At 41.8% G+C, this 27,086-nt stretch overlaps 2 protein-coding genes across 4 annotated transcripts in view; one reads left to right on the forward strand and one right to left on the reverse strand.

Annotated features, from left to right (window-relative positions):
- Nucleotides 1-27,086, forward strand: part of sano (serrano) — an 81,110-nt gene that overhangs the window by 18,460 nt on the left and 35,564 nt on the right. For 2 of the 3 annotated variants that reach the window (NM_166315.3, NM_166314.3), the window contains 2 exons: nt 6,016-6,062; nt 16,593-16,644. The gene's annotated coding sequence lies outside the window, so the exon portion shown is untranslated. The remainder of the gene's footprint in view (nt 1-6,015; nt 6,063-16,592; nt 16,645-27,086) is intronic. The other variant, NM_001144234.2, reaches the window with a different exon arrangement.
- On the reverse strand, nt 12,111-15,045 carry Vha100-3 (Vacuolar H[+] ATPase 100kD subunit 3). Its single transcript, NM_166313.2, has one exon. It carries the CDS (start codon nt 14,862-14,864, stop codon nt 12,150-12,152), a length of 2,715 nt encoding a protein of 904 aa, NP_725837.1. The 5' UTR covers nt 14,865-15,045; the 3' UTR covers nt 12,111-12,149.

The following is a 27,086-nucleotide window of genomic DNA, read 5'->3' on the forward strand; positions in this document are numbered from 1 at the left end:
TGCAACTGCGGAATGAAATTTATTGCAGGTCGCGACGTTTTTTGTAATTAAATGTTTGGTCAGTGGGCAAACTTCAACTCGGCGCTCGATTCGAGCACTAAAAAGAATAAAACAATGTCTCGGAGCTGCCTGAAAGCCAAATTGTTGCAACAAGCTCTCGGCCGCATCAATTTCGTAATAAATTCTCAGAGCCCAAAAGAATACAGCGAAAAAATGAAGGTATTTGGCCTTGATGGTGGGCGTGGCCGTGGTTATGGCCAGCCCCTCGATGTATTGCACAAAGTTCTTTCGAAATGCCCAGCATAATTTATTTGCTTTGTTCTTGCTGATTTTTTTTTTGTTTCTTCCGAAACGCCCAGGAATCATGCAAATTAACTACAATTTTGATTTTATTTAATCCGAGACGCCCTCTGTACAGCTACAGCCAAAGTCAATATAATGATTATTCTTAAAAATAAAATTTAGAAAATCCTATACTACTTAAATTGCTAATACATGCAAATTTAAATTTTTAAAATAAATATGTTATGAATTGAACAAAATTTTGTTTTATTTATTTTCCTAACTATTCCTAAAAAGTTGAACATCATAGTGCATGTTCTGTGTTTGCCTCTTCATCGAATGTGAAATTTATGCTTTTGTTTGGTCTCATATGTTTTATGTTTTTTCCATCAGCCTTTGTTTTTCTGCTTTACTTCTTGTTTTTGCCTTATGATGTTATAACCCGCTAATTTTGGTTAATTATGGGTTTTTGATTGTCATTCTGCGTATCAAAAGGGGCTTAAAGAATCCCCGAGAACTCGCCTCTGATGTCATAATGTGAAGTCATGTGTGTTTGCCAGTGTGAGATGGAGGATTTTTGGATAAAATAAACAAACTCAATAAAAATAAAATATTTGTCTGCATTTGCAAGTACAAATTAATATTTTGCATTTTTCATGAAAATAAATAGATAAAGGAAACAAAAATAACAATGTTTATTCATTGTTTTGGGCCTTGCTGCATGACATAAAATTTTGAAAAGCACATGTTGAGCCAAAAGTGACTGAATTTCCAAGTGAACATTTATTTTCTGCCACTTTTGTGCCCGAGCTACAGTTACACATTGAATTTCAAATGTGCATTTTTCGATTGCTCATTGTTTTGCCGTTGCCGTTCTCTGTAAAAGGGAAATTGAAAATTTCAAATTTTGCCTATGCCAGCTGGCTGGCAACTTCAATTGTATTCAAATATTGCCGACATAAATTATCATTTTGTGAGCCAAAGTGCATAAGACTTTACCCGCCTGCAACTCGACTTCCTACCTCCCACCACCGCCCACTTTTTTGTGTGTGCTGCAGTGACCTTGTTACTAATAACCTCAATATGAGTTGCACACAAGCACACACACTCACACTCGAATGCCGCCACTCTTGGCCATCTTCCATTTGTTTTTAAAAGGGTAAAAGTCTTCAGGGAGTTCTCATGTTACTCGCTCAGAGTTTTCCCTTTTTCGGTTTCACTTTTCACCAGTCGAGTTCTCAGATTCGGATTCAAGTGCATGACGAGAGCAGGGACGGTGGGGAAAACGCCCCAAAAGGCTGGTGGAGGGGGGGCGATTGCGAGCGGCAGACCCTCAAGAGCGTGAGTGTGAAATCTTAGCCATAAAACATCTGAAGCTCATGAGGCCTGATAATTAGAGTACAAATCTGCTCGCAAAGCTCCAGCGAGCAAGGGAAAGTTTGGTAAACAAGGGGTACCAAATAGTAGTACACTATATATACTACATATGTGGAGCAGATAGCAAGATGCGTACCATAACTGTATAGCGATAAATGAATAAATTGATGATCGGCAGCGGCATGCTGAAAAAGTAAATTACCAACAATTTAACCAGAACCGTTAAGGCAGCGAGCCACGTTCATTAGCCTGCTCCTCGCATTTCCGCATCTGTGCCAGCCATCTATCCACGGGCATCTATCTGGCGATCCCCAGCATCCTATACCCAGTTTGCCCAGCATCCCCAGCCATCGACATAGCCATTCCATCCTATCAGCTACAAATTGTATCGAGTGCAATGCATAGAATTTATTGCTTCCTGCCAGAGCGCGATGCCAAAACCCAAAACTCCGACTCGAACTGCAACTCAAACTCAAACTGAAAACTAAAAACCGCCGACGAGTGCAGCAGCTGCTGATGCTGGACTGGCAATTATGCCATTTGACATAATTCATAACTGACGCTGCAACAGGACACTGAGAAAAATGAACTAATATGAGCTGTCAAAATAAAATACTTACCTATGATGCTTCATAAGTATAAGTATTAGTATGGAATGAACAAAATGAAATAAAACACTATGATTCCAAAGCAGATTGAACAACCATTATTAAACTGGATATTGCAATTTCATTGGAATATTAAACTACAAAAAATGTTGCTTATTAATTTTCTAGATTCGTCACTGTGCACTAAACGTTTGGAGCAACCAGTTTTGGTAGCCCCAACACTGATTCCCGGCCTTTGTTATCAACAATTTATGCGAACGAAAGTTGTTTGAACTGCGTCTTGACTGCTGCAGCAACTGCTGCTGCTGCTGATGATGATGATGAGTATCAGTGGTTACATGAGGGAAATTCATGAGGGGCTTTCCACAGGGGGCTAACACGAGGGCATCCAGCAGGAAACTCATTTCTCCGGCTGACCACGTTGCCGCCTGGCTTCTTGGCTTCTTGGCTTCTCCTGGGAATCAGGTTAGCCTGGCTAGCACGAGAGTAACCATATTTCTTTGCTTCTTAATAAATTGACAAAAGTTTGTCATATGCATTGTTAGCCAAGAGCCCCTTGGGCCCAGTTCGGTCCCCTTCTTGGCCCAACGCCACTGCGTTCGGTTGTTTGGCAGTTACCCCCTTCGCGTTGGCCTATTTACCCGCTTTAACGCCGAGTAGGTGGCTCGGGGCTTTGGCTTTGAGTGCGGAAAGCTACAACTGCAATTGCAACTGCAACTGCGGCTGCAGCTATGCTGTTTTGATGAACTTTGGGCTGCAACTGTGAAAACTCCTCGTCTCCCCAATATTCCTTCGTTTTTATTCAATGCCCTATAGCCTGCTTCTCGTTATTGAGGTATTTGGGTTAGAGATAGTTCAGAGGGGGATGACATCTCAAGAACAAATTAAAATTTGCTTGAAAGGCAGGCACTCTACGATGCTATTTTATTGGAATAAGTTCGTGTTGAACTTGGAGCACAAGTACCTGGTCCTATTAGTTTTTCACTATTTTCAAGAGTGTGTATGATTCGTTTGATTATATGCCCATTTCCTTATTGAAGTTTGCAACTTTGCCGGCTAGCTTTCATGTTATGAATTGCAACTTGTGCACAAAGAGCATTTGAAAATTGTTTGCGGCAAAAGAATCCGTTGCACGCCCCGAAGAATTTAATTAAAGTAGCCCCAAAGTCTGGACGCTCCTGTTTTTTTTTTGGGCGCAAAAAAGAAGGCAATCGCAGTTGCATTCAACATGAGCAATGGCAAACAAAAACTGCTGGCTCTAATTACCTGTGCATCAACTTTTCCCAGTAAATGTTCATATTTATTTTTGCAGTTGAGCAATTTTTGTCGACGTTTTTCTCTCGTTGTTTTTGCGATGTGAGCATGCAACACAGCAACAGTTGCCGGTGCAATGTGTTCTAGTTGTTTATGCATTATTCACATATTTATGCTGCATGCTCAGTTTCAGTTTCAGTTCACTGGGCTTTATTTTTACTTTCAGCTTACTGAAAGTACTGCAAATGTGGCACATGACGACGGCACAGTTTGCAATCAACAAAAGGAGAAAGGGCGCCGCCGCCTCTTCATATTTGTTTTTTTGCGAACATGTAGAAATCCCCGTCGGTGGGCCAAAACTTTGTAGTTTTCAGCAGCCAGCCAAGAATTTTCACTTTTCATTGCTGCAGGGCGGCAGGAGCAGCGGCAACATTGCATGCCACATGCAACTATAATGAAAATCAGCAGCAGCAGCAGCAGGTTACAGCCTTGTTACTGATTATTGTTATTTGTCAATGATTTAATTCGGATTCGACTTGATTGACAGACACTCGAAAGTCTGGCTCAATAATTTGCCAGTCACTTCAGACTGTTTGCAATCCTAGTTTCAGCCTGCAACAGTTCAAGGTTGCCAGTAAACAATGCCCCAAAAAACTTATTCAATGCTAGATTACATAATCGATTGTCTAGCCGAAATTCATCATTTCAGTTCAGAGTGTATTCGGACCCTTTTGGTTGTGCGATTCGAGCAGCTTCCCCTTCAGATACTCGGCGGAAAATTGCATTTCACATGCATGGCCTCAAAACTAATTACCAACTGAAAGTGTCAGGCCATTGAGGCCGCCTCTTGTAGTCGAGTGTTCATTCGGCTAGAGTTCTTTCGGTTCAAGTGTCAAGTTGAAAAAGTTTGTCTGCAACAAAGGCAGTTGCAACAAAAAAGCTGGCAAACTAGACCTACACAAAATGCTCATACGTAACTTTAAGTGCAGCAGACAACATAAAAAATTTACAATACAAAAAAAAAAGAATTGAAATAGAAATGGAGGATAAAGAAGCAAAAGAGGTTTTTCGGTGGAATATGAACCACATTAATATCCTGTAAAAATTAAAATTATGAACCACTATTTTCCGTAACATTTCTGAAGCTTTAAAATTTTAGAGACACCCCAAGGAAAATCAGAAACCAACCCGAAGAATTCTAATCATCATTAAAGTCATGGCATATATACTATATAGCGCAAATACTGATTTCGTAAGGGCGTAAAAAGAGGTATAAAAACGTCTTAAGTTATTAAAAAATGGCGATGGAAAAGAAACCAAGGAGGTTATACTGAGAGAATAATATTTAATAAGCAAAAAATACATGTTAGTTTTGGTGGACCACAAAATGACTGAAATTGTGAAAAATCTTGCTGAGCAACGTGCAACAACTTAAGATGATAGTAATATCACATGTAAATCGGTATCACAGAATGAATCCTAAATAATTTCTTTCAGTGCAGAAAAGCGAATTTTCCTATTTACTTTTTTTTTTTGTAGCTGTGTCTCTGAAAAATGGCTGCAACATAAAAATTGACCTCAGCGACAAAAGGCGGCCAACGACGCCGGCAACTTTAGGAAGCAAATACAAGCGGCCAAAATGGGGAGCAGTGGGGTGGCAGGGGGGGGGCTGCCCAGGGGCGATGGTAGTGGAGGGGGGGGGGGGTGGAGCACACACTCAAAAGTAGAGCAGCAATTGCAAACTGGCCCGGACCAAGTCAAGTCGGGGCAGCAGCAACAACAACCGGCTGGCCAAACGCGATCAGCAACCAAGTTTAGGGGCTTGGAAATTTGGTGGTGGAGCAGCTGGTGGAGCGGGAGGAGGTCGTGTCTTTGGTGGGCAGACAAATTACAGTAGCCAGATTTTCTCGTCTTCAATGTTGTTTTGCATTTTGCACTCCGGCCACGCCCAGTGCCCAACGCCCACCGCCCGTGTTGTTGCTATTTAAGTTGATGTTGCTGCTGCTGCAGCTACACGCGCTGAACATGTTTTTTGTGCTCTGGCTATTCATGGTTCTAGTTTTTTGTTTGGTCAGTAGTTTTTTTTTATTGTCGAGCTCTTTTTTTTTCTGTTGTTAGTTCAGTTTCTAATGCTTTCAAGAATGTGGTTTACTTTTTGGATGAGTTAACAAGCTAGCCCACTGTGTATGTAGTACATGTGCTGACCATTGTTGCCATATGCACACGTATGCACTTCTATACGAGTATATGAGCACCTCGAATTTGTCATGGAAAGTGTTTGCTCTAACAACTCGTACATCAGATGCAAGTGATAATTTGAGTCGAAACTGCGACGTGACTTGGTGAATAAATCAATTTATGTTTACTCTTAACACACTACCCATCAGATTTATGCCCCATAAATGTTGAAGTATTTTGTTAGAATTTTGATTTAATGCCTCGCAAATTACTAAAAAAAAAAAAAAATATGTTTTACCGCTTCTGCTCGTTACAGAAAAGGCTACTGAACTGGTTTTAACGCATCTCGACGTGTTTGTTTGGGTAAGTTGGGGATAAACAAATCTCGAGCTTATTTGCTTATTAATTTTTGCAAATATTGAATGGCAATCAAGCTAGAAGCTCTTAAAATTTTCTAAAGGCACATTCACAACATTGTTTTCACATATTTGGCTATTTGTTTTCATAGACTTAAACTCATGCTACTGAATAGTTGAATACCAAACCGAAAACGTTTTTAATTAAACAATGAATTGGGATATCAATTTTTAACATATCTTGCGCATGACAGCAATAATCTAATAAAATATGTAAGACCCATTTATATGTTTGTGTAAAAAAAAAATGAACTAGTTTTGCGATTTAATAGATATTCCCATTTGGCACTGGTTTGGCATGAGTTCGAGCGCATGGCTTCCTACTTCCATGCAATTTATTAAAAATAAATGCAAATTCGGAACGCAGTGCTCAGTGTGCCAAATGTGTCAATTGGGGGGCATCCCCAGCTCCACTTGGAGTGAGTTTCAATCGCTTGAAGTTGGTGCTTGGTGCTAAGTGCGTTGGCCTAACGGCAACTTTCTGGCTTATATATGTTTGTGACAGCTCGCTGTGGCTCATATGGTAATGAGGCCTAGTTCTGTTGACCATAAACAGATTATCAACCAATATTGCCATGCTCACTCTTCTTTTTATTGCCATTAGACGCGAAGGAGATGCTTTCAAGTTGAGTCATAAGATGGCATTAGCTTGATTATGGCTCTACCAGAGTGTTTAATACGCACTTGATGCCACCTCTCAATCTGCGGCTTTTTGGCCAACAAGCTCGATGAGGCGTGGCCCCATTTGCCGCTTACGTCTTTCTCGTTTTTGGGTCTAGAGGAATGGCTTCGAGGACGGGGGCTCCGACCTGCCCACGCTTCTCGAGATTTATGGCCAAGTGTGCGCTCGGCGTCAGCGTCGCTCGTTCTCAATCTAAATCTAAATCTGACTCTGATGGTGACTTATTTATGTGACTGGCGGGCTGCTGTTGCTCTCTGAAGAGGCGTGGGCAGCTCCACGAATTCCCAAGTGCTTTTCGCCGCCTTTCTGCGCGTTTTTCGGCAGCCCAAAACGGTTGCAAAGTGCTACAGTGCAGAGAGAAAAAAATTCCAATCCATATCAATAATTTCAATTTATTTGTGACAACATGTTGTCACATTTGTAAGTAAACATTGAAGTATCAAATGAATAATAGAATAGTATTAGTAAACAGTATCTATGGATGTTTTGTATTTAAGTATTCAGTATTTAAAAGAATTTACTTTAATTTGATTATTATTATTTTTTCTTGTGCTGCGCGTTTCCCTTTAGTGAAATTAGTTAGCCGCCTTCCGAGCTCGCAATCTTTGATTTATTGCTAATTTCGGCAGCAAGAAATTCCCTTTGCTGTGGCAGTTGCAATACGGTAGCATTTTGTTGCTTTGACACCAATTGGTGTTTTCGGCTGTCTGTGGCACGCTATTGTGCATTGTTGCTGCGATGTTGCTGCTCCTGCTGCTGCTGCTGCTGCTGTTGCTAGTGTTGCATGTCAGTCACTCAAATGGCTGACAGCCAGCGAACTTCGTGTTCGAGTTCGAGTTGTTGCTGCAGAAGCTGTTCCTCAAGTGGCCCACTGAAGGTCAGGCAATTGGTGTTGCTATTGCCATTGGTAATGCTCCCATTGCTGTTGTTGCTGCTAATACACTGGTTGTTGTTGCCGCTGCCACTGCATCGCAAAAGTGATCGAAACAATGTGTTGAGAGTCATCGAATTTTGAGCACTTGAATGGTCAATGCCGCTTTTGTGGTCACACTTCAAATTGTTTGTTTCAATCACTTTTGGTGGTTAATTACAATGCCCACGTAAAAAAAATTAAATTTGAATTCACAAAAACATTTCTACTAGCACTTTGTTTTATAAACGAAAGAAGAGTGAACAGATTATGGAAATTATTTACTGTCTCCGCCGAGTAATAAATATTATTTTCCCTATTGAATATTGATGTCCCAACAATATTTCATGACTCAATCTTGAGCAATTTTGCTTGGCAAAAATAAAAAAAAAAACAAAACAAAACCCAAACAATACGAAAACAATCAAAAAGTCAAATGAAAGCAAACATTTGGCATATCATGAATATTTTATGAACTGAACACAAACCCGTTTCGTTCACTTCTTGACTGCCAGACTTTAACTTCAACTTCATCTTCGTCGGCGGATACAGATACAGATACGTATTCGGATTCGAATTCGAATTCGTTCGACATTTTTCGCGCCGCCACTCACTCACTCACTCGCCCTCATTACAAAACACAAATCATGCATTGCGTTTACTTAACGGTTAACAAAAAGCTGACAAATTTATTGTCGCCGGTGACATAAATATCGGTATCAGAGCTCAGAGCTCAGACTTCAGAATGCTGACCCACTGGCGATGTGTCGCGAATTTGCCAAAAGATCGTGCTGTAATTGACATATATACGGGCAGTATATATGGCATATATAGTATATTGCCATATATCAGGTTCTCATTATGCATGACTTTGGGGCCAAGACAAAAGGCTGAAATGGCGGAGAGAAAACGCTTGTGAAAATAATCAAAAGCGTTCTGCGCAGTTTTTGTGTGGTCGCCGCTGCAAGATCAAAGGAATAAATACATGAAACTTACTTTTAATGAGGGTCACATGGCTGACGGTTGTATTTTCCTGCTGGAGAGTTCATCATTTTGGGTTAACTAATTTTGGATTCTTATCTTGGCTGTGACACAAAAACACCACATTAAACCCAATTAATATTTCCACAACGGGAATTGTTAAGCGTGTGATCCACTTAAGTGGTCTTTTAACCAGCAACAAACAATGATTTTTCCATTCTTAATTGATATAATTTTATATAATTAAGGATGTCAACTGCATGACATTTTTAAATACAGAACGGTGTGGCTTTAAGTTTGGAATATTGGAATAATTTTTGAAAACAACAGATGTTGCTGAAACGTAATATTTAGTTACAAATACGTTTTACTTTTTTTCGTAAATTTCTCTGAACATTTTTGGGCATATCACGCGTGTATTTCTGCATTCTTTCACTTTCCGCTTTTGTGGCCCATATTTGGTAACATCTGATTAATTTTATGCATATTTCGTAGCTATCTTGCTAATGAACTGCTAAATGCCAAAATTGGGTTCTGAAGGCGCGTTTGAGAAATTTCACTTTTCCAGCTGAGCATTGCGAATGCAAACTCCCAACCGGTTACACACACAATATCTAGTTTAAATTAATTTCTTTCTCGAGCTTTGTGTGTTTTTTTTTGCCATTTTTAATTAAAACATTTCTGCTGAGTGAAAGTTTTTCCCCTTCGCATTAGCAGATCTTGCTTGTTTTTGCTTCTTTAATGGTCAATTGTCAGCTTCCGTTCTGCAAAAACAAAACAAAAAAAAAAAGAGATAGTCGAAAAGGCAGATGAAGACCAAGATGAACAAAAGACAATTTTAATTAAGGCCCAAACAATGCACAATTTGTGGCGAATTAAATGGCATTTTTCCACTTGACAGCCCGTCGAGCGAAATGACCAAAATGTGCCAGGCCAACAAATTGTGTAGCCAGTTAATTAATTGGCTTAATAGCTCACAGATGTTTACACTTAAATCTGCATGTTATTGTATTCGCTTGACTTTTTCATCATGCTGACTTCATTTGAATGTTTGGATTATTCGCTTTAAGCACTTGAGGTGCTTCAAGCCTCCGAGTTTGGTGCTGGAAATGTCCTTCTGCCAAGCCAGCGAATTCTTTAGAGTGCATTGACTTTGACTCCATCTCTGGCTTTTGGCCAGCAGTTCGCTTTGGCCAATCCATGGGCTGAATTTAACACCTTTTTTGTTACGGCCGCGCATGTAAAGGCCCAAAAGCAGAACTAGACACAGTCGCAGTGCCAACAATGGTTGTTCTCTGTTGCTGTTGCAGCTGCCGCAACAATGACAACAGCGGCAGCAGCAGCATCTGCAACTGCAGCAGCAACAGCAGCAACATCCACGGGCAAAACCCTTTAAAGGACAGCGGCAATGCACTCAAAAAACTGACGACCCAAGAGCATGAGTCGCAGAACGTGACGTGACGTGATGCGACTGACGAACAGAAAACGGAAAGCCATCCGCATTTAAGTCTCAAATTGATTCTCCCCAGACAACAATGCGACCTTGCTTTTCTTGCAGTGCACACAGCGCGAAAATATTACCAAGTTTATGATCGTTTTGATCAAAATCAAAATCATACCGAATGTATATTTAAGCTTAGTTGGAAACTTATTTTCTGTAAGTTAAACATATTTTTATTGATTTTCTTTATTTGATATCCCCTATTTTTCACCTTTCATTTAGACCTTTTAGGGCTTCATATATTTCTTGCAGTGCAGCCGTTCTAAGCTGCCGTGGAACCAATCTGCTGCCCCTTAGAGACTTGACAATTGTTGGCCATAAAAGTGCTAAGCAGTTGGCCATTGGGCCCAGCATTAGAGCCACGCACAGCGGCCGCATCAAGGAAAGTATAAACAAAAGACTTGGGCAACAAACTTGACCCACCCGGGCCGCTGCTGTCGCTGCTTTTTTGCTGCCTGTTGCTGCTTTTTGCTGCAGCACCTAAACAATGGCGCGTGCTGCGGTTTAAAGTTATAGCCAAAGCCATGGAGTCAAAGCCTGTTTTGCGCTGGCAATTGCGTAGAGTGCTCAAAGTGCTACATAGCTGGCCAAAAACCTGCTCTGGTCATGAAACTTACTGCACATTACTGCCATCGAGTTAGTTCTGCTTTCCGTGGCAGCGATCTAATAAAGTCAGGCCAAGTCACTATGGGCCATGTGGCTAACGAAAGTTATTTATGCACGAGCCAGTCTACTTAGGTCGGCCTGCATGCGTCATCGGTTGCTGTTCATAATTTATGCCAAGTCTTGGCCCAACCAACCAACAACCAACAACGAGCAACCCAGAGAACAGCAACCAAAGTTGCTGGCGTGGGTGTTAATGGCAAACAGAGCGGCAACAGCAGCAGCAAAGACACTAAAACACTTGGCTCTGTGTGTGTGTGGAAAACTGGCAAGAAGTTGGCAGTCAAACTATTCGACAATGAATTACCCAACAATATGGTATATGGTTGTCATACAAAAGACAGGGGGAAAGTTTTATATTTATTTCATAAATATAAAATGGTCGTCATTACTAGAATATTCGATTTCAAGGAAGGATTTTGATTTCCTCTTACAAATGAAAGCTACCTTCTTGCATTTAATTATATTGGAAAGTAAGGAAATACTTTTTTTATTAATAACAATTTTGTAAATTCATTTTGTCTTTCCGGGTAAATTTTAGAAAGCAACCACTTTTATTACCGAGAGAGGGTTAGAATAATTAAAACAAATCAATCTCAGGCTGCAGGATACAATAAAAGCCTTTCATCCCGTCTTTATTGCCTTTACATTTATGGCATGCAATTTCCAATATAAGCCCCTGTAAAACTATACCCATTTCCTTTGCAAAAACAGGGTATTCGACTAGAATTGCGATGTAGAATAGAACAGCAGCTATAGCTGTACTGGCACAAGAGCAGCACCAAAGGGTCGACGACTTCCAGCGCCCGCATCGCAGGAAGGAAGCCTGCCACGGCAGCAGTCGTAACTGCAACAGCAGCAGCAACAGCAACTGCAGCAGCAGCAGCAGCTGGCAGTGGCATAAAGCAAACAAATGGAAATTGTTTAAAGCCAGCTTTGGTTTATGGCCTTTTGCATGGACCCGGGCCAATGCTAATTGCAAAGGAATGTACAAGTCCAAAAACAGCGGGCGTGGGTAGCTCTCGGTTTGCTCTTGGCCACAGTTAATTGCCAAAAGATAGAGGGAGCCAACATTTAAAGTCCATCCAAAAAATATACACTCGATTTTGGGTTGGCTTCAAGTAGTTTTTCAACAGGATCTTTATATAAAGTAATTCATTCAAGTGTTTTTGTAGCACCGTGCAAAGTATTTTTATATAAATACTTAGCCTTTATTATAAATAAATTGTAAATAATAGCAGTTATCTAGAATGTCATAAAACCATAAATTTTTATTTGTAAACTGTACGAAATATAACTAACTCCTCTGGTTTGACGTCGGGAAATTGAATGCCTTGAACGACTCGCCCGCTCCGCCGAAGAACTTCGACTGGAACTCCACCCAGTGGAGCCGCAGGGTGTGCAGGAAGGCGCTCAATCCCTCCATCATCACCAGTATGGCCACTGTGAGAATGGCCCAGGCGAAGAAAGTGGCCATGAGCACGGGCACACCATAGTACAATGGCAGAGTGTTGGCGAATCCCTTGGTCAGAACCATGTGCCACAGGACATCGGACAGCTGATCGTGTGCCAACGAGAGGGCCCACAATCGAAGATAGGAGGCTGTATGCGATACTGAGCCCAATACCGTTTCGATAGTGTGAATTCCAGAGTGAATCCAAATCTCCGACATCTCGTGCTCCTCCTCGTTGTCAACGCTTTTCTGCCTGCTGGTCTCACTGTTATCATCATCCGTGTACCGCATTGTGGATCGCATTTCCGCGATCGTCTGACGTCGCATCCTCTTAAAATCCCGTTCCCGTTCCTGTTGCATTTTTCTGCGACGACGCATGAGATATATCGGCTTGCCGGCCAATAAAATGGGTATCGTACAAAAGGCTATTCCTACCAGGGCGAACTCTATCATCCGCTCATTAGGATACATATAATCCAGGCAGTTTTCCACCGGGTCTTCCTTTTTCATCAGCATCATGTTAATGAAGGTGATCAGAACGGAGGGAGCACACGCAGCATTGTAGGGCGCCGGCTTATGGCCTCCGTACGACATCCACTTGTAAAAGATCAGAAAGACGAGGTAGCCGAAGAGGCACAGCATGAAGATCATCTGCGGAATGACCACCAGAATGAGATCTGCTTTCCGATTCATCAGCACACAATTAGCGGCAGCCAGGCCCAGTCCAAACATCATTTGTGATATGCCCAGGACAATGGCCATCTTCATCTTCAACGAATTGGTCGTGGTTATCGAGTCCTGTCCGCACACGGCCCACACTGGATCCATTCCCAATGGATACGGATGGCCCGAGTAGAAGTGAGGATGCGAAGAGTCCAGGGTCACATGAAAAGCGGGATCATACACAGTGGTCTCATTGTATCGACAACTCCAGCTCGAACCAAAAAGATTGAAGCCCTTGGCCATGACTATGTTGTAGACTAGGCCCATGTAGACGGAAAATACACCCATCAGTAAGATTATGTAGCGTCCCGCATATAGGATATTCAGGATCTCGTTCTCCGAGGTCGCGTTAATCTGATACTTTTCGATCTCCCTGTGCTTCCAAATCATGAGCGAGGAGAACAAAATTAGCAGAATTCCATGACCCAGATCGCCAAACATAACGGCAAACAGGAAGGGGAATGTGATGATGGTGTACGGAGCGGGATTCAACTCCTTGTAATCGGCCATACCATAGGCGTCTATTAGGTTCTGGAATCCCCTGGTGAACTTGTTTAGCCGAAAGTACGTCGGTGGCATATGATTGACCAGTCTGTTTTTCTTTAGCAATATGGCTCCAGCACTCATATCCTCGAGCGGCTGGAAGTCGGCTTCAATGGGATAGGGAGTAGTATTGGGCATTGTTTTCATATCATTCATCTCGTCTTCATCGGATGAATCAATATTATCCGCACCACCACTTATTCGGGACGCATTTCGTAGGATTACCTCCACTTCGGGAACATCCGACGATGGTATATACACCTCGGCCAGCAGATAACGAGGTACCTCTACTCCACCCACCAATCTCAGGCGATTCATCAGATCGTACACCTTCAGCGCTTTGCGCAGATTCACACGTATAATGAATAGATCCCGACCAGCAACCTCCAGGATCTGGCGGCGCATCAGCTCGGCCTCCTTGAGGACCTTCTCCACGTTCACTATCTCCTGGCTCAGCTCCTTAACCTTATCCTCCCGCTGGCTGGCAGAACTAGGGCAGTCGTAGATGTTAACATGATAGTGAGCACATATCTTAAGCACCTTGGGCCAGATCATCGTTGAACTGGCCATCATGAGAATTGCAAACTTGCGCACCCTTTCCGGCTTATACCCATAATGATATTCGTAGACCGGACTAGGCATTTCGGAAAATCGAATGATCAGGTTGAAGGAGCACAAGCGGTAGAGCAGCAGCTCAAAGCTATAGAATTTATCAGCTCGGATGCAGCCGATCATATAGTTCAGATGAGCCGGATAAGCTCCAGAGGTGGTCGTGGCATCCTGAACCAAACCAATCACTGTGCTCTCCGAATAGAGCAGTTCACTGCCCATGTCGGAAACCATATACTTGTTGGCCTTGTTCAAAGCGAAGCTGTGCTCCATCATCCGATTTCGACGACTGTCCAGTCGGTAGTAGTGCTCCGTCACGGCACTGGCCTCCACATGGATGCGTTTCAAACTATCACTATACTTGGCCAGATCCTTCTCCTTAAGCCGATTCTCTCGATCGACATCCGGATAGAATATTTCGTTCACATGCAATTGGACGATGTAAGTGTGCAGACTGTCCACGATGCGCAGTAGCTCATAGCACTGCGTCACCTTTTTGGAGTAGAGGTTGTTCAGCAATCGGTCCTCATCGTAGACATTGTTGAACTGCACTGCTCCATGGTGTCCCACCTCTATGAGGCAATCGAAGGCGTTTTCCGTGTGCAGCAGCAGTTGGCACAAATCCATGTCCTCGCTGCGGAAAAAGGACTTGACTTTCGTCTGCCGTTTCTTAAATACTCTCATAGTCCCGAGTGTCTTGTGTCCAATATACGACAATTAGATTGAAAAACGAAAACTAGTACTTTGTTTTTTTGTTTCATAGATAAAGATACAACTCCTATAAAAATATATTCCTTTAAAAAAATGTTTAGGTTAAGATTTTCTCGGCCCACTTGGGTTTGGGTATTTGACTTCTGCTAATTGATACGTTTGTTTGCCTCTCCTATTGTTGGCTCTATTTTTTTGTATTTCTTTTTTTTTTTGTTTTTAATTCGAGTAGCAAACATGTCCAAGACCAAGCTGCCCCTTGCTTGAGATCAACTGCAGATAATTTCATGGTTTGCATGCAAACTAGTTGCAGTTGCCAGTACGGCCACGCCCACTCCGCCGCCCCCGTCGCCGCCACGGTAGAGTGAACCAAAACTGGCCAACTGCAATTTATGCCCTTGTCTTCGCGGCTGGGAACACTCATTGTCAGACTGCTCAGAAATTGTGGGAATTCTTGCATATAGTTAGTAATTGCCTTATACCTAATATGCCATACATCAGTGGCTTTTATAACTAAGTTCTCACTTTAATTAGATTATTACAAAACGTTCCAAGGATTTATTATTTAAATTAGAGTGCTGGAAACGTTGCCAGAAATTAGTAATAATAATGCCTATAAATGAAAGACACGTTACGAGATTTGTGAAGAATAAAAGATACATAAATATTTTGATTGGCCAACACTGAACTATAATCAAACGATTTGTTGACATAACACAACGGTATACATTTTTATGACATCAGTTTATGATCATTTAGTTTAACGATAAAAGGTTGTTTACAAATTCGGAAATAAATTTACATATTTGACCAAATAATGGGGCTTAGAATATATCAAGAATGTAAAGAATTCATATTGAGATTAGAAAGTTGAATCAAACTTAAGATATATTTAATGGCTTTTCGTTTATTCACAGAAAACAAAGCCTTTTTTTCACACATTTTACTTACATAAACATTTTTGTTAACACTTTGTGGGAGCTTCATTTCATTTTCGCTCCGAAACATTTTCCCATAAAAATCGACTTCACATTCAAAGACATTGAAATTGTTTGGTAATTTGGCTCTGTGACTGACTGCCGACCCTATAAAATGGGCTCGAAAAGCATTTTCGACTCATTAGCCGATGCTAAATGGAAAATGAGCATTACTCACTCAATTGAAAATTGTTTTGAGCCCGTTTGCTCAATTGTTAGCACTTCCACGACAATGAAAGTAAAAGTGCCAAAGCCCAAACTGCACTTGATAATTTCTTTGGCAAAGCAATGCCTTGACAATAAAAGTGCTATTGCCATTGTTAAGCGGCAGTTCGATTTCATTAGGCCGCTGGCGCTGCACAAAAATTAAGTCACCGAATTGAAAGTTTCGAAAGCAAAAGTGAACAAAACCGCGGCGGAAAGTTTTCACTTTTTAGCTGTGTGCGACAATTGCAGGCAATAAATCAAATCGAAATCAAAGTCACTTACAGAACAACGGGCTAACACGTGTTGTTGCCGCCACATGAATGTGTCGAAAATAAATACAGAAACAATGTCAATTTGTAGCTGACGGCAGAGGTAGTTTTCAAGATTCATACTCGTATTTGAAGAGCTGAGTCCATAAAAGGAATCGAGTTGAGGAGTTCATTGTCTGCTTGAGTGTTTTCATAAACTAATTTGCATTTCTCTTTTGCTTACTCATGTGTTTCTCTTTTGCTTTTTGCAGTGGTAATGTGATCGGCGCGATCTTCGGGAGCAATTAGAAGACTAAACAAAAGGTAAGCAGCAGCTGCCATCGATTTTGGCATTACGCCCGCGCACATCTATCTCAAGTCCCAATCCAATCCAATTCAATCCAAAACAATCCATTTTAACTCACTCACTTTTCGCGGCGGCAAAGAGAAAGTGCATTTCATGTTTCTGGCCTCTTGGCCAAGTCTGTAATTTGCCAGAACCCGCAATTAACGCCTAAACAGACTGGGCCCAGTTCTCTCTTTCAGCTTCAGTGTGGCAGTGCCAATCAAGTGCGTGGATCCCAAATCAAGTGGACTTTGAAGTTAACATTTCATTTCGTTTCGTTTGCTTGCCTTTTTAATTATAGAGAACCCGACTCATAAAACGCCGTGTGGGTGTTTCCCCACAGAATTGGGTCAAGTTTGATGTGTTGGCAGGGAAAACTGGTAGCGAAAGTTGAAAGTGACATTTTTGGCCCTATTTTCGGGGTGTTCTTGAAGTCACCTCCACGTTTATATATACGGCAAAGTCCAAAACTTAGGTAATCCAACGCACTAACTGCGCTCATCAGGTTCGTCGCTTAAGTCATTCGTTTCGGCCACAGACGCCGGTGCGTTGACTTATCGCTATATAGACCCGTGGACTTGGCACCGTTACTAGCCAGACGGCCAAGAGTGGCTGCCTCAAATGCTGCCTGACGGCGGCTTCATTAAAATGTCTGCCTGCCAGATTGGCCCGACCAAAACCGTTTTGTTGCTTTTTAAGAATACCTTTTAGTTAAGCGGGTAGGGTATCTTTGATATTTACAAACTTACATGCGTCTAGTTTAGAATCAAGCAAATACATTTTCAGAACTTAAACATTACTCTTTACATATACTTGAGATATATTAGTAGGTTCGCTTACAATACTTGGGATCATTGATATGCGAGTATTTAATGCAACATAGTAACTGTGGATAAAATGAATGCGTATCAAATGCGACAGGTATGGAAAATTAATTTCCACTTAGAGTATTTCGAAGTTCTGGCGTCGGTTGAAAGAGCTCTTCTCGTTTGAAATTGAAACGTCTCTGTCTGGTGCGTCGACTGCAGCGACTGATGCGGCAACCAGTTGCGAGTACCTTGGCAAATGCATCATCGTCTGTGGCACGTTGTGGATGTCAGCTTATCTGGCCAGACGAACGCATCGCAGGGAGTTAGCGGGCTTGAGATAGGGGGGCCTTAGCTTTAGGCCCGCTCAGGGTCTTTTGGTCTGAAGCTTCCGTCTGGCCCGGTCAAAATCAACTTGAGAACATCAGCATTGGTTGGAGCTTCGAGTTGGGCTCAAAACTCCAACGCCGCCGCCACCAGCGAACAATTTTCAATTTGCCAATTGTAGCAGTAAACTTCTTTATAGCTGTTCTTTCTCTCCGGCTTCTCGGCCGTCTTCTTGCCTTCTTGGCCATCTTCTGTTTGCCGGTGTACCGTTAGCTTGGGTGCTCATGTGGATTGGCTTTAGGTGTTTGTCTTGACTCCAGTTGTCTTGTCTTGACTCCACTTCACCTGTTCCGTCTGCCTGTGTATGTTGGCCATGTGTGCGTGCTGGGCTGGCCTCCACTAATTTGCGACAATTGGCCAGGCCATTAGCCGGGCTCTCGGTGGGCCGAAGGGGGCGTGGCACTGGCCATGGTCGGGCAGCAAGTCAGCCAGTGAAGTGAACCAGCATATATATCAATTTATCGAGGAATTCTGGCATGAAATTATAAATGCAAAGATCTTTCTTCGTTATTTTGTTTTCGGTCTCTTGTGTGACTTAACTGGCATTTGATGGGGCACTGGCCGCAGCGAGGGTTGTTACGGAAGTTCACTCTAAATTGGAATTCGGACATAATTGTAGTTGATTTGTGTGTTTGAAGGAAATAATTTTGTGCGAGTTCCATGAAATCAAAGGTCGTTGATGGGATATGAATTACTGACGTGTGGAACATTGATGAGTTGCGATTTAGCAACATTAAACTATATATTAAATATAATTTACACAGAAGCAATAAATACAAGCATAAATTATTTTTCCTTGAAATCAGGAAATTCATTTTGTTGTAAACGAAGAAGTAAATACTAATGGTAAATTAGTTTTACCAATTATATAGAATTCAATCAGTAATCAAATACCTGAAGATGTTCCAAGGAAAACGTAAAACAGAATTAGCTGTAAAAGAAGACTGAAATGGAGGTACATATCTCTAAAATACGAACCCAACTGATTCATTCCTAAGCCAGTCGACCATAAAAACCTCTACCCATTAAGGCAAAACCCCAATTAGTGAATGACCCTTCAGGTCGGATTTATGTTCCATAAATATCGAACAATTGACAGACAGTCGGCGTTATTCTTGCACCGGTGGCAGCTCTTTGGCGTAACTGCAGCGACCACAAATCTTGACCAGCCGTTTTCCGCTGGTGAAAAAAAAATGTACAAAAAAGACTGCATATGGGTGGCAATTCATTAGACACACGCTGGTTTGCATGATTTCAGCTTAAGGTTTTTTCCTTATTTCGTTATATTTTTCCCATTTTTGTTTTTTTGGTTTTCGTTTGGCAACATGAACGGCCAAACATGACCCAAATTTCGCCTATGACCGCACACACATGAATTGCAGTGGCGTCCAGGCCCAAAAGTTCCACCCCCACGGCGAGGGGGCTTGGGTTTCCCCCCTCCCATCCTACCAAAAAGTGCGGCTCGAGTTCAAAGTGAAACTGTGTACTTTGATTGTTGTTCACATGACCGCGATGGGTTTGTCAGAACCTAATCAACACATCATCAATAACAGTGGGGCATCGCCACATTTTGGCGTTGCTGTTTGATTGGTTCTATGTTGGAGATTAATGATACACCAACAACACGAACTCGGCGAGAAATGCAAACACAGCGTTGGGAAAATAAAACAGCAAACAAATGGCTAAATCAAATACTGCGGGATTAGGGGGCTACTTCGAAATGAACGTTGATTATGGAGTTGCCAAAACAAAAAAGCGGCTGAAAACTTAATGAAAGCCAAACCGAACAGTTTGTGGTTTTAGCAAATTTTTCCAGTGGCTCAGTGGCTCAGTGGTGGTTTGTGTGGGTGTCGGTGGCTGTGGCAATCTGATTGCCACTGTCCACTGGCAATTTGATTGCCCCTCTGTGGCACTGAGTGGGTGCCACTGCTGCTGCAATTGATGCCTGCAATTATCCCCAAAAGCCACACAAACAATGCGCAAATTAAACGCAATAAACAAAATCAAAGAGTCGAGGGGAGCGGAATTACTGGTAGCCGAGTAGGTGATTACGCGTTGAAAAATTAACAAACTGCAGGGGAGATAACGTTTTTATGAGCGGTATTGTCTTGTATATGTATGTGTGTAAAATGTTGTATTTTGAATGTTTACCTAATTGATAAAATTGTTAGAAAAAAAAATTGTTAAAATTTTATTTATTGTACACTGTACTATATGCTTAGCTTGCAAAACTAGGCCACAAGATGGATATTAGCAAAGTGTGTTCGATCCGAGAATTTGCTCTCATGAATTATGGAGCAATGAGGCATATTATAGGAGGTCGATTGGAATACATTAGAGTAAATAGAGATGGAAGTAGGAAGCTCTGTGGAGAAGCTCGTGGCTTTAAAAGTCGGCAGCTGGCGGCACAGGGTCGAAGTGGCTTTGGTCGAAAGCCCCGCGGCGGGGGCCAATGTAAATATTTTACGCCACAATTGGCGCGTTGATTTGTTGCATATTAAACAACGGCCGCAGGCTGCGTAGGCCGCTCCACCAAAATACCACCGAACCCCAGAGCCACCGCACCACCGAGTGGGGCACCACCGATCGCAACGTGTGTTTGTGGTGCAATTAGCTTTTTTCCGCCGTGGATTTCTGTGGGGCATGGCATTGGTTATGGCTGCGGCGCTCCCGTAATTTGCTCATAACCCGGCTAATAGACAGCGTCAAAGGCCCGAAAGCCAAATTGGGTGTGTACCACTGTGGTGTGTTGCCACGTTATATGTGTGGCTAGCAGCGAACCGCCAGCATTTAGCTGCTGCCCAATTGCTCAGATGGATGGTTTTAAAGCGCCAGCCGATTTTTGGCCACACTTGATGGCGGCCAAAAGCCTCGAAACACGCGCCAGGAAATTGGTAGTGGGGCAGGGCCATAGACGTACACATTTGTTTACCAGCAAGTGTTAGGCAAACTACTAACTACGGCCATAATTGAGATATGAAAAAGCATATCTGAATCTTATACGCAGTTTAAATACATAAGGAATTTTAAATTATTTTTTAAACGTACATATTTTAGCTTAAAATGTTAAATTAGTATTAATTTAGCTTTTGCCTTAAAAATTGGCATTTGCTGTTAAGAACATTTTAGAATGGCGGTCAAGAACTTTGTTTCCATCTCAAATTGGTTATAAGCATTTAATGATGCTAATTACTTTCGACATAAATAAAACATCATCAAAAATTATCTTCAAAGGCGTTTAAGTGATTCTCGACGATCTTCATCGCGTTTGCCAGCCTCTTTATCACGCAATCAGCCCGTCTAAAGCTGTAAGCGACCTTGGCTCAAAGCGCATTTTTGTGGCTTAGAAGTTGGCGCCTTGTCATTGTTTTTTTTTTTTTGTTTCGTGGTTTTGTTGATTTTTTGGTTTGGTCTGGTGTGTAAATTCATGAATTTATTCATGCGCTCATTGCCTCAATTAATGCGACATTGAGCGCAATTTGCTGTTTGTCATTAATCTTCTTTTCAGTTTTTGGTTACGCTACAAAGGTGATTGCTGGTGTGATTAAAAAGGGTTTTATTAAAATGGATGGGACAGGAAGTTGCTTGTCGCCTCAGCGGCAGCGAGTTAATCAATTTTGAAAAAGGCTTACCTGATTGAGGATCTTTTGGCAGCGGATTTTACGTCGTACTTTGTGGCTGGCTCACGTCTTAGCACTCGAACTTGGTTTCTGGCCCGGTTTTCTCAAATTGCCAAGTTTTGAAGGGGCACGTATTACGTGCATTAGTATCCCTTTGTCACAGGGCCACAATGCACTTGCGGGAAGCCCTTCAGATTCGTAACAGTGTGTCGAGCATCTTGGCTGCAAGATTTATGACACTTTTGTTTAAGACCAGAGCACATGGCCAAAAACCTCAATGCAAAATCAATGGCGCTGATGGCTATCGCTTATTGTTGGCCCGCTTGTCAAGGGGTCTTCTGGCTTAATTCGCCTAGCCGAACTCTCTCCCTTTTGCTGATTGAGACGATATCTTCAATGATTTATGCTTGACACGCTTTATTGAAAAGCCATGGGTTCGCTCTGTGCTCTGAATGGGGTCATCAGCTGATAGCATTCTGATTTATATGCGCCAACGGTTGACATTCATATTTTATCTGGCGGCGGAGCTTGCCACTTGCTGTGCTGCTGCCGCTGCTGCTGCTGCTCCTGCTGCCTTTGCCTCTGTGCAACGTGTCGTATGAGTGACATTAGCGAGAATCCCCCAGCTAACAAGCTGCCATCTTCAGCCAGGAATAACAGTTAGACTTCATCTGGGTCTTCTTTCCTTTGCATGCACACTGATAAGGCCGCAAACAATGACAGCAGTGGAAGCAGCAGAGGAGCAGAGGAGCAGCCGCATCAGTGGCAGTGGCAACCTGTCCCAGTCCCATTCCGAGTTCCATTCCAAGACCCAGGTCCATATGGAGCTGGGCACCCACCCCAAGAGATGCGACAACTCATGCCTCGATACACTAACAAAAATACAGCATTTTCTTAAGAAAAGAATTATTTTTAAAAATTACTTAAGAGTTGCTACCTGTTTAATTTGTAAACTGATGATTGTTAATTCAAAAAGTGTTACGGAACATAAAAATATATGTTATACCTATAAGCAGAAGTACAAAAATGTATTTTTACCTAATTTTAAAAACGTTAATGCTGACTAGCAGCTACCACTTTTACTTACATAATTGCATAATTTCAAATCCACCTAAATTGCATTTAAAGATCTTCTGCCATATGCATTTCATACGCCTGTCGGATTTTTTATCACTGCACTGTCTGCGGCATATACTTAACAGTAAAAATAAATATTTTACTATAAATCATGCATTAGAGTCGCCTGCTGGCTGTGCCCCATCCCCCCTTTTTACCCGCCCCTTCCGTGTTCCCTGTCACATGTATGTATGCCTGTGTCTGAGGAGGCTGCGACTCACGACATTGCTCGGAAGTAACACACATTTAGCGCTTGGCAGTCACAGAAATAGTTTGGACTTGCGGCCCGCGGATTGGCATGGCTAAGAGATACCCGTTTTTGGCCAAGTGCCGGCAATGCTGGCTAAAACAGACAGCTGAAAGAGCAACAACCCAATGGCTAGAATGTGATTAGGCCTGACTAAAGAGAAGATACTTAAAGAATTTTTTTTAATGATTTAGGGAAGTATTCGTTGAAAAGGCACGTGAAATTTGGAAAGAATATTGAGGAACATCCCATAGAAATCTAAACGAAATCAATTTAACTAATTAAAGCTTTTATTGTTGCAAGTAATACTTTTATAAGCTAGCTATAAATCCATACTGGTTAACTTAAACATCTCTGACGATCGAAATATTTACCCAAACTCCTGCTGCTGCTGCTTCGTAGCACCGGTGACACTTAACTGGGAAAATGTTTATAAATAAATTGATAGCGATATATTTGTGTATAGCACACGCAGCAGCAACAGCAATAGCAACAAATGTGCTGCATAGCATAGACAACATATTACGTATACGACACGAGAGTCGCCGCCGGTGCGTTGCAATTTCCCAAAAGGCAGCAGCCGCAACGCATGCGCTATGGTCAAGGCAAGTCTTGGCCTCGTAATCGATGAGTACGCTGCACATTTGGTCAATAAACGCATTTCTGTCATTTTTGCCTGCTTTTACAGCTCCGATGGCTGAAATTTATGGCGCGATTTGTGAGCCGCAAGTTGGCAGCCTAGCAACTAAGCCACTGGCAACCAGCAAACTTACAACTTACAACTTACACGTTGCACATTGCACGTTGCGCTTGCCAAATACCATTTTCGTTTTGACTTTGACATTAATTTGTGTGGCTGCCAGCTTGGCCAAAAGCAACCAACCAGGAAGTGCTGCTCGTAGATGGAAAGAGCATTCATCATTCATCTTTCCATATGCAAAGCAGCCCCATCCATTGGGGCACCATTGTCATTGGACCAACTAACAAGCTGCAATCGATTTATGCGTGCAGCAATGATGATGCCACTGAGCCTGCGTGGAGATTGCTTTCGACCAGGTTGTTGGCTTCACTGCCATTTTCCTGGCCGGGGCCCATGTCACATCATTATTTGTGCCACTGACTTTGGATTCGGTTATTTATGGGTCTCTGGGTGAGACAACGGGGTATTTTCTCTCCGCATCTTTAGTTTTGCGGATTTATTTATATTATTACTTTTTTTTTTGCATTTTCCAAAGGTTTTCCTTTTGGCGTTTGGTTTGTTTTGTGTGCGACAAACCGCTTCAACGGTTTGGCTTATATCGGTAAATCACAAAATCTCCTTTGGCCCATAACAAGTGCGCAGAGCCGGAGGAGATAAGTTGAGTTGAGTTAAGTTGAGTTGAGTTGCCAGCCTTTTGTGGCCGAAACGTAGACGAGGCGAAGGTTTATTAAATTTATGCAAATTTTATTTATAAAAGGCACTGAAGGAGGACCAGGTTTGGCAGGAATTGCTGTGGACTCCGTCGTCGTCGTTGTCGTTGTCGTCTCCCATCGATACTCCACCGAAACTCCTCCTCATGTTGTCAGCTGCAGTTGGCTTCCTACGCCTCATGTGTGTGTGCATCCCAACTTCACTACCCGCCCCCGCCGAATATTTTATGATTTTTGATTTAGTTTGAGAGTTGATTGGTTTTTAGAGACGTCAAAAACGTTGACATCGCTGACATGGCGCGGGCGTTACTGCTCGATTGCCATGTCTTTATTACAATCAGCCGTCGGTTGCCTAAGGAGTTTCTCGATTTATATGCTAAAGAGCTCAGTTGTGGGGAATCGAATTGACAGGCCCAGCGAACTTGACTCAATTCGCGCTGACCCACTAATACCGATATAAAATAATAATCACAGGGCCTAATTCAATTGCGTTTCATTAATCAAGCGGTGGGTATAATTAGGCCAGGGCTTAGCTAAGCGAAATAGTCACAGGGGCAACGCCCCAAGCCGCAGCTCGTTCCGATATTAAATATTAATTTTTAATTATGTCTGCAACAGCGGAAACATCAAACATACCTGTCATAATTTTAATTGTTAACTGGGTCGAGCGGAGATCGAACCAACATTGATTAATATACGAGTTCCATTGGCAGCCGGCAAACCCAAAACAACAATGATAGACGGACAATAAACAGTGCACTGTGCTGAAGAGATATTCAATTTAAATTCGCACAACAATGGCCAAAACGACGGGCAGTGTTAAGAGATGTCTATAATGGGGGAATTGGAAATGCAACAATCCTATAGGAGTAACAACAACAACAGGTACGGCAGCATAAACGTGGGCGTGTGATTAAAAAATAACAAGCTTTAAATGCGCATAAATAACAATCAAAGATTAAAGAAAAAATCCATTGAAATATAGCACAATAAAAGGTAAAAGTGGTTCAGAGGGAAGTGGAAGTAAGACCATCCAGTGGCACAGAAAATAATAATTAAAATTGTGTTTTCTTAATATTCGAATATAATTATAAACAAATCCTTTATTCTTATCCTCTTAAAATAAAAGAAAATCAAATAGATTTGGGAATAACTTTTTGCTACGTGAACAAAAAAATATCAAATAAAATAAAGAACTTTTTCATACATTTATATAAAACAAAAAACATATAAAGCTATGCTTTTATTAAATTGCAAAATGAGCAAGTTTTTTTGTTTAATCCTGACAAAAAGGTGCAGAAATTTTGTTCTACATTGATTACATTAAAAAGTCGAATGAAAGTTAAGCGATATGAAAAGTATCAATTTAAGCAATCAGTGACAAATAAGCGATTCAAGTGTTTAATTTGCAATTAAACAAATTGATGATGAATTAAAAAGCCTTTGAAAAAGAATTAAATCAATTATATATGTATTTACAGAAAGGTTAAGTATACGGCACTTCGGTGAAAAAACAAACACATTGCCTGTGACAGTCAAAGAATTTCAAAAAAAAAAAAAAGGTTGTCAGCAAAAAGACAAATGAAATGCCATATAAACAAACAAAAGTCAACTGTCATATGGACTCAGACGCATATTTTGATGGTCAGTAAAAATATGAAATGAAAATAAATTCCGATAGACATATAGATTGACGGGCAGATAGATCCGAAATGCAATTAAACGGAAGGGGGAAGTGGAAAACACGAGCGCAGTAAATCGATATCTTTGCTTGGATTTGACCAGGCGAAAGAACTTGACCACAAGTGAATGACCCTTTGGAAAATGTTTTCTCCGTCGGCAAATGCCCCACGCCCCACAACTCCCTGCCCAGAGTCTTTCACTTTAACCCCATCTCGCCCTACCTACCTATCCCCATCCCCATCCGCCGCATTTCCATTTCCAACCTCCAACTCCATCAGCATCTGCAGGCACACGCCCACTCCCAGAGTTGCCAATTTAACACCTTTCTATTCTGCGTGGCTGCCTTTTACTTGGCTCACGCGTCCCAGCGTTACATTTCAATTGTTTAACCCAAAAAAGCGAAGAGGCCAAGGGAAAAAGTTGAGGCGAAAAATTAACTTACAACACTAATGTTTCACGCCGCATCGATATCCGATCCGTATCTATAACTCTATTGGTGTATTCATTCTGACACACTGCCCTTTGGCTCATCTTTGGATTTTTGGCTTTTAGTTTCGGTTCATTTACTTCCTCATTGTTTGCCGATGCTGCGAAGAGAAAGGCTTAGCAATTTCAATTTGCTTTGCCGGGCTAATTACTTAAGCGATATATGAGTGTGTGTGTGTGTGTGTATGTTTGGCAACAGCAATTGGCCTAAAACAAAAGCAGCACGACACACACATACACACCCTTTTTGGTCAATGTATGATTAATGGGTCGCGACAGCCCCCAAGGACAGGCCAACCACTGAAACTTGAACACGAACCTTAAACAAAATGTTAGCATTTTGAAATAATGTTAAAAAACTATTTCTTACAATATATTTAAATTTTATGTTGTTTGTGTTAAATGTAGTGTTAACTTCCAGAGACATTAAACTTAAGGAAATTTTCAAAATGAGTATCCATAACTTTTGCTAGTGTAGAAAGAGGCTCGGCCGCTGCAGGATCGTTCGTTTCGATTCGGATCGTTCGTGGCTTAGTCACCTTGCCGGCATTTTGTCGCATTGAAAATATATAAATTCAAATTGTGTCAATTACGTCTCTGCCGCGTTCGCTGTCTGTCGCTTATCGTTGCCACATGGCAGCGGGGACTTTGTAAGTCCGCCACTC

Source organism: Drosophila melanogaster, chromosome 2R (genome assembly GCF_000001215.4).
Source record: "Drosophila melanogaster chromosome 2R".
NCBI lineage: Eukaryota > Metazoa > Arthropoda > Insecta > Diptera > Drosophilidae > Drosophila > Drosophila melanogaster.